The sequence below is a fragment of the Pleurodeles waltl genome, chromosome 8, assembly GCF_031143425.1.
Source record: "Pleurodeles waltl isolate 20211129_DDA chromosome 8, aPleWal1.hap1.20221129, whole genome shotgun sequence".
Lineage (NCBI taxonomy): Eukaryota > Metazoa > Chordata > Amphibia > Caudata > Salamandridae > Pleurodeles > Pleurodeles waltl.
The window spans coordinates 1,407,513,749-1,407,526,255 of NC_090447.1; the positions used below are offsets into that span (position 1 = coordinate 1,407,513,749).

The 12,507-nt window shown below is 42.0% G+C and overlaps 1 protein-coding gene across 6 annotated transcripts in view; it reads right to left on the minus strand.

Annotated features, from left to right (window-relative positions):
- Nucleotides 1–319: 319 nt before the first annotated feature.
- The window catches only part of LOC138249241 (uncharacterized), a 46,220-nt gene continuing 34,032 nt past the window's right edge, over nucleotides 320–12,507 (minus strand). For 5 of the 6 annotated variants that reach the window (XR_011194804.1, XR_011194802.1, XR_011194806.1 and 2 more), the window contains exon 2: nucleotides 320–1,516. Coding sequence is in view for 1 of the 6 variants with exons in the window: in XM_069203215.1 (XP_069059316.1) it covers nucleotides 976–1,516; nucleotides 4,310–4,383 (615 nt within the window). In the remaining 5 variants the exon portion in view is untranslated. Of the gene's footprint in view, nucleotides 1,517–4,309; nucleotides 4,522–12,507 lie in introns of those variants that run through there. The other variant, XM_069203215.1, reaches the window with a different exon arrangement.

The window sequence follows — 12,507 nt, forward strand, 5'->3', positions numbered from 1 at the left end:
ATCCCAGCCCCACCAAATGCCATCACACCCCTTCACAGATCAAAAGGAGAAAAGCTAGAAAAAAGCTTTCCACCAGAAAGAGGCCCTCGTGGCCATTCCACCAAGTAGGATTGAGCCCGGATGAAGAGACACCTTCTCTTTACTCAGACAGTGTTCTGTCTGCCCTCACTTCACAGCCTGCAACCTCAACATCTCTGAAAGAAACCACACCTCCAGATCTCAAAGGGAGATGTGTCAGAGGTACAGAGTAGAGACTGTCACTCCTCCAAGCAGTGTTGAGCCAGTGACTTCAGATCACAAAAGGTCCTCCTCCCCTTTAACACCTGCACTAAACCTGGCATCATATATCACCAGAACTGCACTTGTGGGCAGCCTGCCAACACTGTCCTGGAGACCGACTTTACTCCAAGTTTTCTACCAGGAAACACGAGCTTCTCTTGCTCCACAGAACTCTAACAACATAGTTTGAATTTATTGAATTTATTAGCATTTATTTATATTGGTTAATTGTGATACAGCATTTTATAAGCTCTGTGTCATTTGGTTTCTTTTTTTTAAGTGGTAGAAGTGCTTAGGAACTTTGATAGTTTCACTGAGTAAGTGTTCATTCACTCCCTCTCTTAGCAGGCCACACAAAGACATCTCCAAAATTTCCTCTATTATACTAAGTACAGCTGCATCAGGGTGTAATGAAAACATTCTTCGCTCTGCACAGGAGCCAAAAGTCTATGAACATTTCTAAAAATTAGATGTTTGTGCATCACGTGCATTGTAGAAAAACAAATAACTGTAAAGAGTGAAATCATGTAAAATTGAACTTGTGGCACAAAAATGTAAAGTGATGGTGTATGCAATCGTACTACTACTCCTCAAGCGTGTGACTAACGACAATGGGAGTACACCACTGTGGTTGGATGGCTACAGTAAAATACACTCTAAAGTGTCCAAATCACCATGTGAGTTCAGTGAGACCTTCTACACCAGTGATTTAGTACTGCTGTCCGGGCTGTATAAGAGAGTTCTCATGTTTACGCTGGAGATCGGAGTACTGGTGCCTTGGCTGAGTTGGTTGGGTTCCATGAACGTAAAGACAGCATCCGACCCATTTCCAGAGTGAACCGGTGGAGAACTGGCAAACATGGAGAAGGTATCACACGATGATGGGGAGCTAACTGGTAGAGAACTGCTGCATTCCATATTCTCCAGTGCTTTCGCCATTTGCTGAACCAAGGTTGTATCCTGATGCTCTGCTTTGACATTATAAACCATGAAGACGTGGTCATCCGGCTTGTTTTCCAACATAGTATTCAGTGTCATTAATGTCTTTAGGATAATAAAAATCCCAATCAGTCCAAAGACATACAGCCCATCGCCAATGAATGCCTGTATTGGATATTTAATGCCAGTCTGGTTCTTCGAGACAGTGGAAACCCTCTGGTTAAAGCAACTCAAGAGTGTGGGAGTCAAAGTGGTTTTATTCTTTGCATCCATCTTCCAAAAGCATCTAAATCCCAAGCTGAAAAGAGAGATAGAAGTAAACTATTATATTACTTACTTGCTATGCAAAAGGTTTACTGGTGGCATTTTATAGGCAGGTGTTTTTTTTTTTTTTTTTTTTTTTTTTTAAACGAAAAGCATCTTTAGCAAATGAAACGATTATTGACAATGCCAATGGGTCTTGCCTATAAAATACCTGTTGGGTTTGTTAATGTTTTTTTTAACTGTGTTGCACGGCAGAGTGGCAGCTGACCAACACAGCTGAAAGTTAAACAAAACAAAAAAAAAATGAAAAAGTATGAAGCAGTCAACACTTGCCACATCATAGTGATTTTTTAATTTTTTTTTAACTTTCAGCCATGTTGCAGTGTGGCCACGCTGCTATATCAACTTGATGAGAAAATATTGAAAAAGACAATAGATCTTGTATAGGTTAGACCTTTTGAATTTGCCAATGCGTGTTTACCTTTCCCCCAATCCTCCCAACCTTTTGAGGTGACTTGAAGAGTGCAAAAAGCACTGCATAATATCATATGAACATGTACAAACACTACACTTATCACAGAATCTCAGCAATGCCACCAAAACTGGACTGTCCCAAGTCTACAACTGTTTGACATCAGAATACCGAAAATGAGTGAAGTACACACAGCATTTATATGCAATTCATAAACAAGCATTTGCAATGCAATAGGTCTCGCATTTTCTTGAGTTATAGCTATTGGCACTGTAAATTCACAACTGGACTTTTCTGGCTACATAAATTAGTCAACCCTGCCTCATAATTTCTTCTTTTCCTACCACATAATTCCAGTGGCCTAGCATATAACTAAAGCACTTCCATTTACCTTCTTCCTCTATCTCCAGCAAAAATTGAAAATGTTGCTATTTAGCAGCGTTTAATTGGGCAGAGCTTAATTGAAGCACGCTAACGTGTTTACTGAAGGCAAACATGCGCTTACAAAATACAGGATTTCCACTTGAACACTTATCAACCCACGGAACACATTGGCCTCACGGAAAACAAATACGATTTTTTTTTAAAGCTATTGCCTGCATATTAATACAATTGTGTCTTAATATTTATGTTTACATATTGCTTTACTGGTGTGTGCCATGTGGTGTCAGGCTGCAATTTACACTGTGTAGGGGCAATTCACTCAGCTTCTGATAACTTTGCTTCTGTCTACAGAGCAATCCAGCAAGCCAGTCTCTTACACTCTTTCATGCGGCTGATGGTGTCCTTTCAGGAACACTTGCTAATGTTTCTGCTGAGACAGTTTATGTTCATTTTCTGTATTTCACAGAGTTTATGAGTAAAGAGTAATTCACATCCTGGTCTTCAAAAATGTTTTCTACAACATGACAACATCTCGCTGTTTAAACTTCCAGCCTGGGAGCTTGTTTATAGTTTGGAGCGTAAGCACATTTTCACATGTTGGAGTTTGCATTCCTAATAAAGGATTGTTTTTGCCCACAGTAAATGCTCAGACAGAAAAGCAACAACTGATTGCTCTTCAACAAAAATTGTTTGGGCCCTGCATCTTAACACACTTTCTCAAATTAAGCACTGCAAATGTAAAATATACTCTAATTTAGTAGACTGGTCTGCACGCAGGAGAGCTACTTGCAGGTAGCTGGAGAGCTACAGTAGCACACGAGGTACCCATTGTGAAGCCTGACAGTGTGTCTACTTCGTAAAACATCAACAAAAAACGGTACGATATTTGGGTGCTCCCTTTCTATATTTGAGAACTGGTAAAATTAAAGAAACCTACATTTGCTACTGGATGAATAGACTAATCGGCAGACTTTGTGATACTTGCGGATAAAATGCAGAGTTGTTTCCCTTGGTCATTCAGTAACTGACTATAACAGTCATTCCATTAGTGGAAACGATAGGAACTTGAGACATCCTGACGAATTCTGTGTGCTATGAAAAACAAGTTATCACATCACAACTCGTCTCACTCTGGAAAGCCAGTATTACACTTACGGATACCTTCTTATTCATAATTTTCAATTATAACAACGTCATGTTTTATATTTTGACTGCCACTGTTCTTTTTTGTTCGAAGATGTACTAAATAACTTCTTAAAAGTTTAATCCTTTGAGTAAATGAAGAAATGCTGCTTAAATATTACCACTTTGCATTTCATTTACCAGACATTTCTTATTATAACTTAATTTAGATCCAGACAGCTGGATGTGTATATTATTGCCTTTTCCTACCTGCTTGCTGCCTAAGCTTCAGCTCATTTCACAATTCCCTTCTGGACCCCTCAGTTTAGACTAAACTTTAGTGCCCTTCTCGTTTTAAAAAAACGCTGGTCCTCATCCCCAGCCGCCTCACCTACCCAATGTATGTTTTAGCCTGCAAAGTCAAAAAGACCCCCAAGCAGCCATAAAGAAACCAGTCACAAACAGCGCGCTAGGGCAACTCTGGATTACGTTTAAGAGCAAAGTTGAGATCTGGATAAACGGCGTGAGAAAGAGGATATCCACATTTCAAATTCATTTTTTTTTTTTTTTAATCTGACAAGCAATGTGAAACACGGAAAGAAGTTAGGGTTGGGAGACTGCCACGAACACTGGCAGGGGCAGAGCTAGGAATGATAAACAGCAACCGAGCAGCTCTCCTTCAGGGCATTGTGCAAAGGGTCATGGACAGTCACAGCTTGTGCAATGCCGCCCCCTAAAGGGTGTCCAAGAATTGGGGATGGGGAGCGAAGGCTACTCCATGTATATAGTTAAAACTCAGGCTTCCGCTGAGACATAGGTACCGCCGTGACCATGAAACTAGAAGCCCACCTGACAGTATACAGCCTCCATTTAAGAGCCAGAAGGGAACATTCTCCAATTTCACTACCCTGCGCTTCCGACATCTTGTTCCCTGCCGCTCTCACTCAGAAGATGAATAGACAAGTGATAACCGGCCTGCTCTGCAGTCGGCTGGAAGGGGACGCCATGCCGTGAGCTCGGGTACCCTGGAAAACAGAGCTCTAACTCCAGTACTCTGCCAGCGACTGTCGCCGTCACCAAGAAACCGCTCACAGGCTCAGGCAGGCTCCGCAACATTCAGCAGTTTCCGGAAGAGACAACCTAAACACATAACTAGGGCAATACTGCATGAAAAGACACACAAAACACATGTAATTCCGTCAAAAATGTACAAAACAAACCCCACTGGACTTTTCTTGCGACACAAACTGAAAATAATAAGTAAAACAGCTGATATAAGCAAGCCGATTTAAAGTGCCACAGCTGCTGTGAGCGTGTTTGCGACGGAGAGACGGGAAAGGAAAACGAGTTAGAGCTGTTCGCATTGTAAAGAAAAAAACCGCAGCGATCGCGCTATGTAAAATGCAGCGCGATTGCACTGCGTGGAAAGTAAGCAGATAAAGAAATCCGGACCCCAGGCTGAAAACATCGAGCCTCATGTGTTTACAGTAGTTTACCGGTGCTGTGTAGGCGGGCTAAACACCGGAAAAGGCATGACGTATGCATGCCTTTCACAAATGAAAGCAAGCGGATTTTAAAAGGCACGCCCACGAACCAATGTAAGTGACTGACGTGACATGGGCGTGGTTTGAAGCCCAAAGAGAGATTACAGAATGGACGGAGCGCTTTGCGCTCGCCCATAAAAATAAGACAAGGGCACAGCCTATGGGGAGGTAGCTCCCCGCCCCCACGTCACAAATGAAAGCAGATGCAGGCAATGTGCATTACAAAAATTACGGTAATTTGTTCATCCCAGTTTCTGTTGCAACTTTAAAAAGTTGTGAGAGCGATGTAACTGAGCATAAGATACTGTTATTGTTTGGTTTCCTGTGAGATGAATACGATAGCGGTTTGGCAATCCCGTGCATGGGCTCGCCTGCAGTGCCCCTCCTATGCAAATGGAAAACAGCAGCCGCAGTAGGGGACTGCTGGTGGCTGCACACCAAAGCAACTGGGCTTTGAGAGCCAGTGCTGCGAAAACACATCCAAACCCCCGCCATGAAACTACAAAACCTGCCCCGCTCTCAGCTAAATTCTTCCACATTGAAGACACTGCAAAAGCCAACCTGGATGTCTGTATTACTACTCAGTGTGCAGAAATGCGCCCTAACGCCCACATTTTCCTTCTACCAATCACAGGCAGAACGGACAGCAGATGCATTCTAGGCGTGGGGGTTATTTTAGTTATTCCATGCACAATCCCACTTGGGGGGGGGGGGGGGTAATGCACGTTTCTGCTGACAGGGATAAGGCAGTGCATACAGGCAAACTTTTTTTTTGTTTCTGTAATTGGCTCGCTCTTTTCTAAATTGAGTAAAACGACTCATCTTGTAAAAACAGACGAGCCCACAAGAGCACCGCAGTCAATGCAGACGTGTGTATTTATTGTTAAAAATAAACTGTGAATGCTGTGTGTGTTCTCCAAATAATCACTGGCAAGAGATGCATTCAAGGCGTGGGGCTTACATCAGTTATTCTCTGCACAATACCACTGGGGAAAGATAATGCACGCTTCTGCTGATGGAGATAAGGTGGTCTATATCGGGAAACGTGTTTTTTTTTTTTTTTTTTTACAAATATATATATACACATACATACATATATACACACACACACACACACACACACACACACACACACACTGTTGTAAAATGGAGTGAAATGACTCACCTTGTAAGCCTTAGGGAGAACAGCAGTGAATGCACACTTGTGTATTTAATGTTAAAAAATGCTGTGAATGTCAGCAAAGCACATTTGTTTCTACAAGACAAAAGACAACATTCTGAAAACCTGAGCCACGGCAGGAAAAAAAAAAAAAAAGAAAGTAGTGCATGAAAGTTACTTAAATGACCAGAAGCGAAATGAGACATGTAACAAGGCAAGTCGCATGGGAGGAAACAACACACCCAAAGAAGGGACAAATAGCACTGACGGACCACTAAAAAGCAAATAATTTCTAAAGGCGCATGAAGAAACAAATGAAGAGGTGGTAAGGGTGAAAGCCCACAGATATAAAACAGCATGTCTCGAAGACAGGTGAGACCTACAAATGAAACATGTTCCCCAACATCACCACCACAATGATCATAAAAAGCAGCACAGACTTTCCCGCTAGTGTGCATTTATGAAAACCTTTTTGTCCACTGCATGATTTGATGCAACTACTAGAGCAGAAATATTTATTTTAAGGCATAGAAAACAGTAACGTTTAAGGTTTTCTTTAAAAAAAAAGAAGAAAAATCCACTCTCTCAAAATTTGTATTGAAGTTGTAGGTTCTATTCACTAAAGCCACGTTACTTCCTGTAGCATTGTCTATGCACTGAAAATAAAACCATTAGAAGGTATAATCAAGCTACAGAAGACAAAAGTGGGTAGTTTGGAGTCAGTTTTGTGGCTCGAAATTAGCCCAACTGAGGCAAAAGGGTTACACTCCCATTTTTTGACTGATTGTAAACAGTTATTGAGAGTTGAGGATCTTTGGGCTAATAATCTATCAAAGTCACTTTTTAAATTTGGTATTAAAAAGAGTGTTCAACATTGGTCATTCCATTCGGATCGAGCTCTCCTTGCCAAACAAACATGCCTGGGCGATAATCAAAATGTTTCAGCTAGCCACCCCAGCAGCCACCATAGCTGGTGATTGGGCTTTCTAGAAGCCTTTACCCACTTGGCTGCTCAACCCTGGGGAGGCTGTAATGTGTAGGGGTTGTGGTAGCTGGGAAGAATCTTTTGAACACGTAGTTTATCCGTGTTCAGCTTTGCAGAAGGAGCTTAGATCCTTGCCTCAGAACAAGTCGAATGAATTGGTGGTCCGCTTCTGCCGGCAGGCAGTCATTAATTACAGAATAATTACAAATGCATGCATGTTGACAGCCCAAAAAGGAGTAACTGAAGAGACAATAATAATGGCTATGAGCCTGAAGAAACGGTCTCCTACATAAAGATGGTCAAAAGCTAAATTCTAAAAGATGGAGAGAAAGGTTTTATGACTGAGAAACTGTCCTAATATCCATGTTAGATCCGACAGCCTTAGGGTGGATTCCTCCATTTTTGTGCCTGCCTCGCTCCATTTTTCTGACCTGGTTTTAGGACTTTGTGCACTTTAAAGTGCTTGTGTTCTCTACCCTAAACATGCCAATATTGTCTCAAACCCAATTGGCATATTTAATGTACTTTTAAGTCCCTAGAAAATTGCACTACATGTGCCCAGGGCCTGTAAATTAAATGCTACTAGTGGGCCTGCAGCACTATTTGTGCCATCCACATAAATAGCCCCTTAACCAAGACTCAGTCCGACCATTGCAGGGCCTGTGCATGCAGTTTACTTGCACTTTGACTTTGCATTTAAAACCCTTGCCAAGTCTTACACTCACCTTTTCTTACATAAAAGTCACCCCTAAGGTGGGGTGCTATGTAGCTAAATGTAGGACATGTACATTCAAGATTTGCATGTCCTGGTAGTGAAAAACTCAGTCATTTTATTACTACTGTGAGGCCTGCTCCTCTCCTAGGTTCACATTGGGAATTCCTTAATGCACTTTTAAGTGTTAATTCCTGATTGAGAAGGAGTAGCTATGTTGTGCTTCATGTCTTTGGAATGGTGATGACAAATCCTCTTTACTAGTAAAGTCAGATTTAACATTACTATTTTAGAAATGCCGCTTTTAGAAAGTGGACATGTCTCTGCTCTTATAGCGCTGTGTGCCTGCAACCTGTTTCCTATACACGTCTGGGATAGGTAATAGCTACACTTTGTGCATTCCCCCTTAGATAGCCACAAACACAGGACAATTAGATGCATCCGAGTACATGTCTGCATTCTGATAGCCCTTCATGAGCAGTAGGGGATGACAGACCTCAATAGGCAGTACCTGTCCCCACACAAAGGGCCGGTTACTACCCCACCCAAGTCTGGAGCCAGTACTGGAAAGAAAGGGCCTCCATGCACTTCAGCGACTCTTCTTTGAAGTCTCCGCTACTTCAAAGGCACAACTGCGTATACGTTCTGGGTTTCTGACCCCACCAAATCAGACAATTCTGGACCTACAACTGGACTCAGTCAGGAGAACTGCTGTGCTGCAACAATGACTGCTACTGTGCTGGACTGCTGACCAGGAAGAACCACTGTACTGCCCCTCTTCTCTCTGACCATGCTGAGAGAGAGTTTGAATCTGTCTTGCATCACAAGTGATCTCCAAGGGTGTGCTGGCTTGCCTCCTGTTGCTTGAGACTCAGAGATATCAAAGTCTCTACCCCTGCTTCTGCATCTCGTTCACTAGAATTGGACCCAGATATTTGCTTCTCAGAAATAGAAACTTCTCTTGTCTGCATGTAGCAGAACCAGTGCATCGCCCTGGTTGCAGGAGCACAATTTGCACATCCCTCTTGAATCCAACAAATTACCTTGAGACCCCGATTAAAGGGAACTGCGATTTGCCGCCACAGTTGACTACACGAAAAAACCCTGCACATGTCACTTCGGAACGAATGCATCACGGCTCCAGAGATTCTTTTCAGAACAGATGCATTGCTATCAGTGCAATGGACAGATCCACTCATCACCATATCTGAGAAGACCCGATAAACAACTCACCATGCATCTCGCTGTTGAGACCAGAAAAGGTACTTTGTTCCCAAGGCCTGCATGGGTCCTGCAGCCAGCATGCACTTCATTGCAGTTGGCACAAACTAACTTTGCCGCAGTCCAGCACCACCTAAATCCCCTAAAAGCGCTATTTGCTTTGAAGCGCTATTTTGCATTTATTCTTTAAAAAGTCATCGCTTGACATCTACACATCAGATTTGTCATTCTAGTTTTATTTTATTCATGAAATCATAATCTATTTTTCTAACCTGGTGTGCAGCCTTTTGTGGTGTTTTCACTGTATTACTGTACGAGTTATTGTCATAAAATAACTTACACATTGCCTTGTAAGTTAATCCTGCCTGCTCTGTGCCAAACTACCAGAGACTAAGCACAGGATAATTTAGGTTGTGCTGTGACTTACCCTGACTAAGATTGGGATTCCTACTTGGACAGAGTGCATATCTCTGCAACTAGAAACTCAATTTCTAACAGTCCTCTAAAATGTCATAATAGCCGTACCCTGTAGTCTATGTACAGAATCTGCATAAACTGCTCCACAAGAAATTAGAGTACCATGGTAATACCTGTGAAAGGGATTCCATCCCTGGAAGGATTCCACTGCTGAAAAACGACTAAAGATCTGTCAGATTCCATTGCTGATAACTGATTAAATGCAATCTATAGCTCTCAGGAGAGTCATGGACTTGAAAGATCCACCCTAGTAAGATAGTCCTGAATGTTTATGGAGAGGAGAAACCAAGTAAGCAAGGGAACCTCTGCTCTTACAGAACCAACATCAGTCTCAGCTATAAGTGTCTCAAAGCATCATTACAGTAAGCATCAGGCGGTCCTCGGCAGAAGAGGACTCAAAAAACAAAGTCGCGTGAGCTTCATTGGTCCTAGTGCCAGGATCTCAGTGGGAGGGAACACAATCAATACAATAATCAGATTGGGGGTTGCACACACCTCTGACAACTACTAGTAGTTGGATGGCATCTGTTGCCTATGTAGTAATATCACAGAACTATTTAGCACCCTAGTAGTGCCATCACTCCCAGACCTCACAGATCCATTGCAATGAAGATGCAAGGAGAGTGTAATGAAAGAAAATCTGCAACAGGAAGAACCCAGTGTAGGGGAAGCAGCAATATTTGCCAGATACAATGCTTTCATTCGAAGAACTGGAAGAGTTCGGCTAAGTTGCATTTGAAGCAAATTTAGTGTTGGAGACCCAACAAGGTTGTTCAACAAAGAAGGTTTTGTCTCCTAGTTGATAAGAAAAACTGTGCAAAAGTCAAAAGTATCTCTTCAAGCCGTGATTAACAGTGAACAGTGTGGATCAGAAGGCATGTGGAAATATGCAGACACACTTGAACTATTCTGCAGGTAAATCCCAAGCAAAGAAACAACTTGTGTTAGACAAGTACTCTTATTGTATGTCCTAACTCCGACTCATGCTAACGAACCATCTTATTTTAAGGTCTAGAGGGTATAATAATGTATATCAACACCAGAACACAAAGGGGTATTGAAGCACTCCAAACACAGGGATATAAAAAAGGTAAAACTATTTTCCAAGAATTCAGAGTTAATACCACACACTGTATTCCAGTACGGAGCCCACCCTGTCAAACATCTTTGTAGTCAGACTGTTAACCGTAATAGAGTCAAAGCCTCAATGGTCCTAGGAAATAGGTAAAATTAATTATGTAACATAGCGATCAAATGCCTTCAATGCAGAAGACAAGAAAAAAAAAAAAAAAAAAAAAAAAAAAACTTTGCTCAGTAACTGACAGAACATCACAACAGCCAATGCCCTAAAAGCAACAGCATGGGCACCCTTAGAAATAGGACTTTAACATGGTTAAAGGACAAGATGTACTGATGGTCGTCTGGCAACATGCTCTGAAAGTTTTAAAATGCTTTGGATCACAAAAGGGAATACTCAAAATAATGCACCTATATTTACTGTTGAAAGAGCAGGAACAAGGCACCAAACTGCAGGCATTGGTTGTAGAAAGAGCCATGGGCGCTGGAAGTATGGATGCCTTTAATTTTGTTGCCTGGTCACGCTTGCTATGCATTCAAAGGCAAAGGTCAAATTTCAGGGCATGTCCTCAGACAAATCCCTGTTCATTCATTTAACATGGGGCTTAGTGTTTACTTTTCTTTCACCAGCTACAAAGTAAGAGGATTTTGTAAAGGGGACTATGTGAAAATCATGCTGGAGTACAGAGTATGAAGGGAAATGCTGTAGGGCGTCACTTTTTTTATTTTTAAGAACACAAAGTTTTGAATTCCTGTAAATGAAGTGTACCAACGTTTCAGAATATATCAGCAGGTACAAAAGCATTTTGGGGGTGGGGTGGTGAAAGTTAAGATCATTGGCAGAACTAGCAAAACATTCTGGGAGTTTTGCATACAAAGGAAACTCTGGCCAAGTGCAATACTGTCCAGGCAACCTAAGCACAATTGCGGATTGGTGCTCCAGACACATTCAAGATTTGAGCGATTGGCGTCTTCACCCTTCAATTTTCAGAAAGCTTTCTTCCAGGTAGGGTCCCTTTTCAATTGACCTCTTTGCCTTTTGTTTATACACCCACCCACCTTTCTTTTACAGTTGGAGTCCAGACCCTCGGGCAATAGGCAATTTTCTCCAAGACTGGTTCATCCCAGAAGCCTCATTAGTGCTTTCGACCCATATATGGCAAGCCCAACCTACCATTCTGGAGCAGTCAATTCACCAGTACTAATCCTATCTTTTCTTAGTCTACCTCTGTAGACATAGAGGCAATTTTATAAAATGATCCTCAGTCAGTCCATAGTTTTGGCAGCTTGGAACATTTTGGGTCCACCTGGAGAACCCCAGGATCCTCTAACCATGGGGCCTGGACACAATCAAAGCCGATCAATCCACTTGGATTGTATGGAATAGCCGGTGTCTGGACAGGGGTTCAGGTCCCTTTTCAGCAGATGTAATTGTGATTTTTTTTAGCCTCTTGTTACCCAAGCGAAGGAATACAGGCCCATAAATACCTACAAGTCAAGCATTTCTGCAGAACGCGAGAGTGGATGGTAGACTGGACGGAGGAGATTTTCCAATTTCCTCAAGAGGCGCTATGGCTACTAAATAATTTTGTGCTTGAGCTGGTTTAGACAACATTCTCTGATCAGTGAACTGGTCTAATGTTTCAACTTTCATGACATTTTACTGTAAAGCTATTTGTCACGTAGCCAAGTCTGTTGTGGCTATGCTTTAAAACTAGCATAATAGGAGTCTCTGGTCTTGTAATAAAATGGACATGTTCCTAGCTTTAGGAAAGTCTTGATTTTGTTAAAGCCACAGAAGTGAGTATTATACCACCTCTGTTTGTATTTTGTTAATGAGCTCTCTTTGTTCTTTTAGTGCTTTCCATAACT